This window comes from Phytophthora ramorum (assembly GCF_020800215.1).
Source record: "Phytophthora ramorum isolate Pr-102 chromosome Unknown Phyram_PR-102_s0016, whole genome shotgun sequence".
NCBI classification, from domain to species: Eukaryota; Oomycota; class Peronosporomycetes; order Peronosporales; family Peronosporaceae; genus Phytophthora; species Phytophthora ramorum.
The window spans coordinates 194162-196415 of NW_027150662.1; the positions used below are offsets into that span (position 1 = coordinate 194162).

The 2254-nt window shown below is 51.3% G+C and overlaps 1 protein-coding gene across 1 annotated transcript; it reads right to left on the bottom strand.

Moving 5' to 3' along the window:
• Positions 1-939: 939 nt before the first annotated feature.
• On the bottom strand, positions 940-2254 carry KRP23_12704 (putative alpha-ketoglutarate-dependent sulfonate dioxygenase; the record flags this gene model as incomplete). The annotated part of the gene is made up of 4 exons (XM_067883327.1): positions 940-1160; positions 1239-1401; positions 1486-1632; positions 1700-2254. 4 exons carry the CDS (start codon positions 2252-2254, stop codon positions 940-942), a joined length of 1086 nt encoding a protein of 361 aa, XP_067738783.1.

A 2254-nucleotide genomic window follows, 5' to 3' on the forward strand; every position in this document is an offset into this window, starting at 1 on the left:
GTTTTCGAGTTCTGCTTCATACACTCTCATTCTGCAATTTCCGTTCTTCTGAGTAAGCAGCACTACATCCTGTACGCTCAAGGGGAACAACCCTCTGCGGATGTTAACTATCCTATCAATGGAATCTATCTTACGAGTTGTGACTCCACCGGGACTACGGTCGCGAATATAGGAAAAAGACAACCTGATGATTGCAAAACCAATGTTAGCAAAATTTCGTATGGACCGAAGCTCGTCGACCGCGTTCCAAGAACGCGTGTTCTCGACGATGTATTTATTACGAAGTCGCTGCGAACTCGTACTGACGAAGAACGAGCGCAATGCCAGCTCTTCAGCTGCAATCCAGCGCATGTTGGTTTTAGTAGTCGTATTAGTAGTCATATTAATCTAAGTACTAACGCATATTTCGCAGTTTAGTCGAACTAAAACTGATTTCAAATAATGCCCGAGCTCATATTAGTACTTGTGACGGAGCACGCAGCACCTTGCACAGAGGAAGTGCTAGAGAGCGTAAGCTCTCGGTGAACAACAATTTTACGGTTCCCGGTCTAAGGGAACCGACTACGACTTAGACGGTAGGTTTAAAGACTGGATATATTTTATAGGTGAGCTAAGCTTGATCCTTACAAACTCTAAGTCAACTATTGTTAAAGCTAAACAAGTGCCCAATAGTTGGCTCACCGCCAACCGGTACCACGTACCATGGGCACAAAAGAGAGACATCCCGTCATTCTTTATGTAACATGGGTACACGTCGGTGTTCCCCGTACTAGTACTGAACCCAAGAAAATCCCACTACTGTACTATCAAACCCTGACTACTACTTTTTTGTTTTCGTTTTCTACCAGCTACAGTGAGTAGAGACTTTACGAGCTGCGAGCACACTTGAGTTTCATTTTTTTGCAGTAAAGGAATGGGTAGCACGGAGAACATTCGTTTTCAAACAAGTGATGGAGCAATGGCGTCCGGGTCGAAGTACGGGATCTCACCGTGCGGTGTCACACGCACAGCGTGGCGGTTGCCCGGCAAGTAATCGAACGTAGCGTAATGAACCGTCGAGCGGTTGTCCCAGATAGCCACCGAGTTCTTCGTCCAGTGAAAGCGGACCTGGAATTCGTGCCCTTCCGCAATGTGCTTGTAAAGGAACCGCAATACCGCGTCTGTAGAATGAAAGTACAAACAGGTTGCTATACTCAGTACCCTTCACAAGCATCCTGTGGTGGGGGCCAAACACGTACCAGACTCAGCAGCAGACAGGTTCTTGATGCGCTTCGTGAACCCGGCATTCACGAACAGAGCCTTCCGCTTCGTCACAGGATGAGTGCGCACGACAGGGTGCTCGAATTCGACCACCGGCCGGCGAACGATACGTCCAGCCTTAATTGCATGTTCGGCTTGGCTCTGTAGATAACATACACAGTCAGTGAGGTTTAGTTTTCTGTGTGTGATTTTTGTTTTGTTTTTTACAGCAGCGAGCTGCCGTACCTTGCCACTGTGCAGCGCAACCAACCCTTCCACAAACTTTCGAAACGCTGGGGTGAGGCGGTTGTATGCTTCGTAACCGCAGGCCCAGAGCGTGTCACCGCCCACATCGGGGCTTGTCAGGACTTTGAAGAGCGTGTACGATGGCGGCTACAACAGAAAGCAAATGAATTAGTAAGCGATGGTTTCCTTAGCGATTCGCACTGCGCCACATTACCTGGCGCTCGTAAGACACGTCCGTGTGCCAAGAGCTCACTGGGTCATAGTAGTGGTGCTTGAGCACCTTGTCGCTTGTCTCCACAGAGTTCTCCACAACTAGCATTTCGGGGTACTGCTCCGTGTGGGCTAAGTTCTGTTGGATGTGGAGAGGACCGTAATAGCGGCCAAGTTCAAGCTGCTGTTCGGCCGTGATCTCCTGCTCGCGGAAGAACACCACGCCGCGCTGCGCCACCAGCAGCGCCAGCTCGTCCTTCTGCGCGTCCGTCAGCTCGTGCAGCTGCAGACCCGAGATCTCCGTGCCAATCTTCGGCTCCAGGTGCGTCACCGTCGCATCCGCAAGCAGGTTCTTGAACGACGGGTCGGCCTTGAGCGCGCGGTCGTTGTACGGCAGCACGGGGATCGGATCGTACGTCGTAGGAGGGAAGGTGCTCAGCAGCTCAGGGTGCTCGAACTTGGGGTGCTCGACCTCTTGGTTGAGCGCGTTTTTCACAGGTACAGTGGCCTTCGAGGCAGAGGTCTGCTGGGCTTCGGCCTCTTGGTTCTGGGGTGCCAT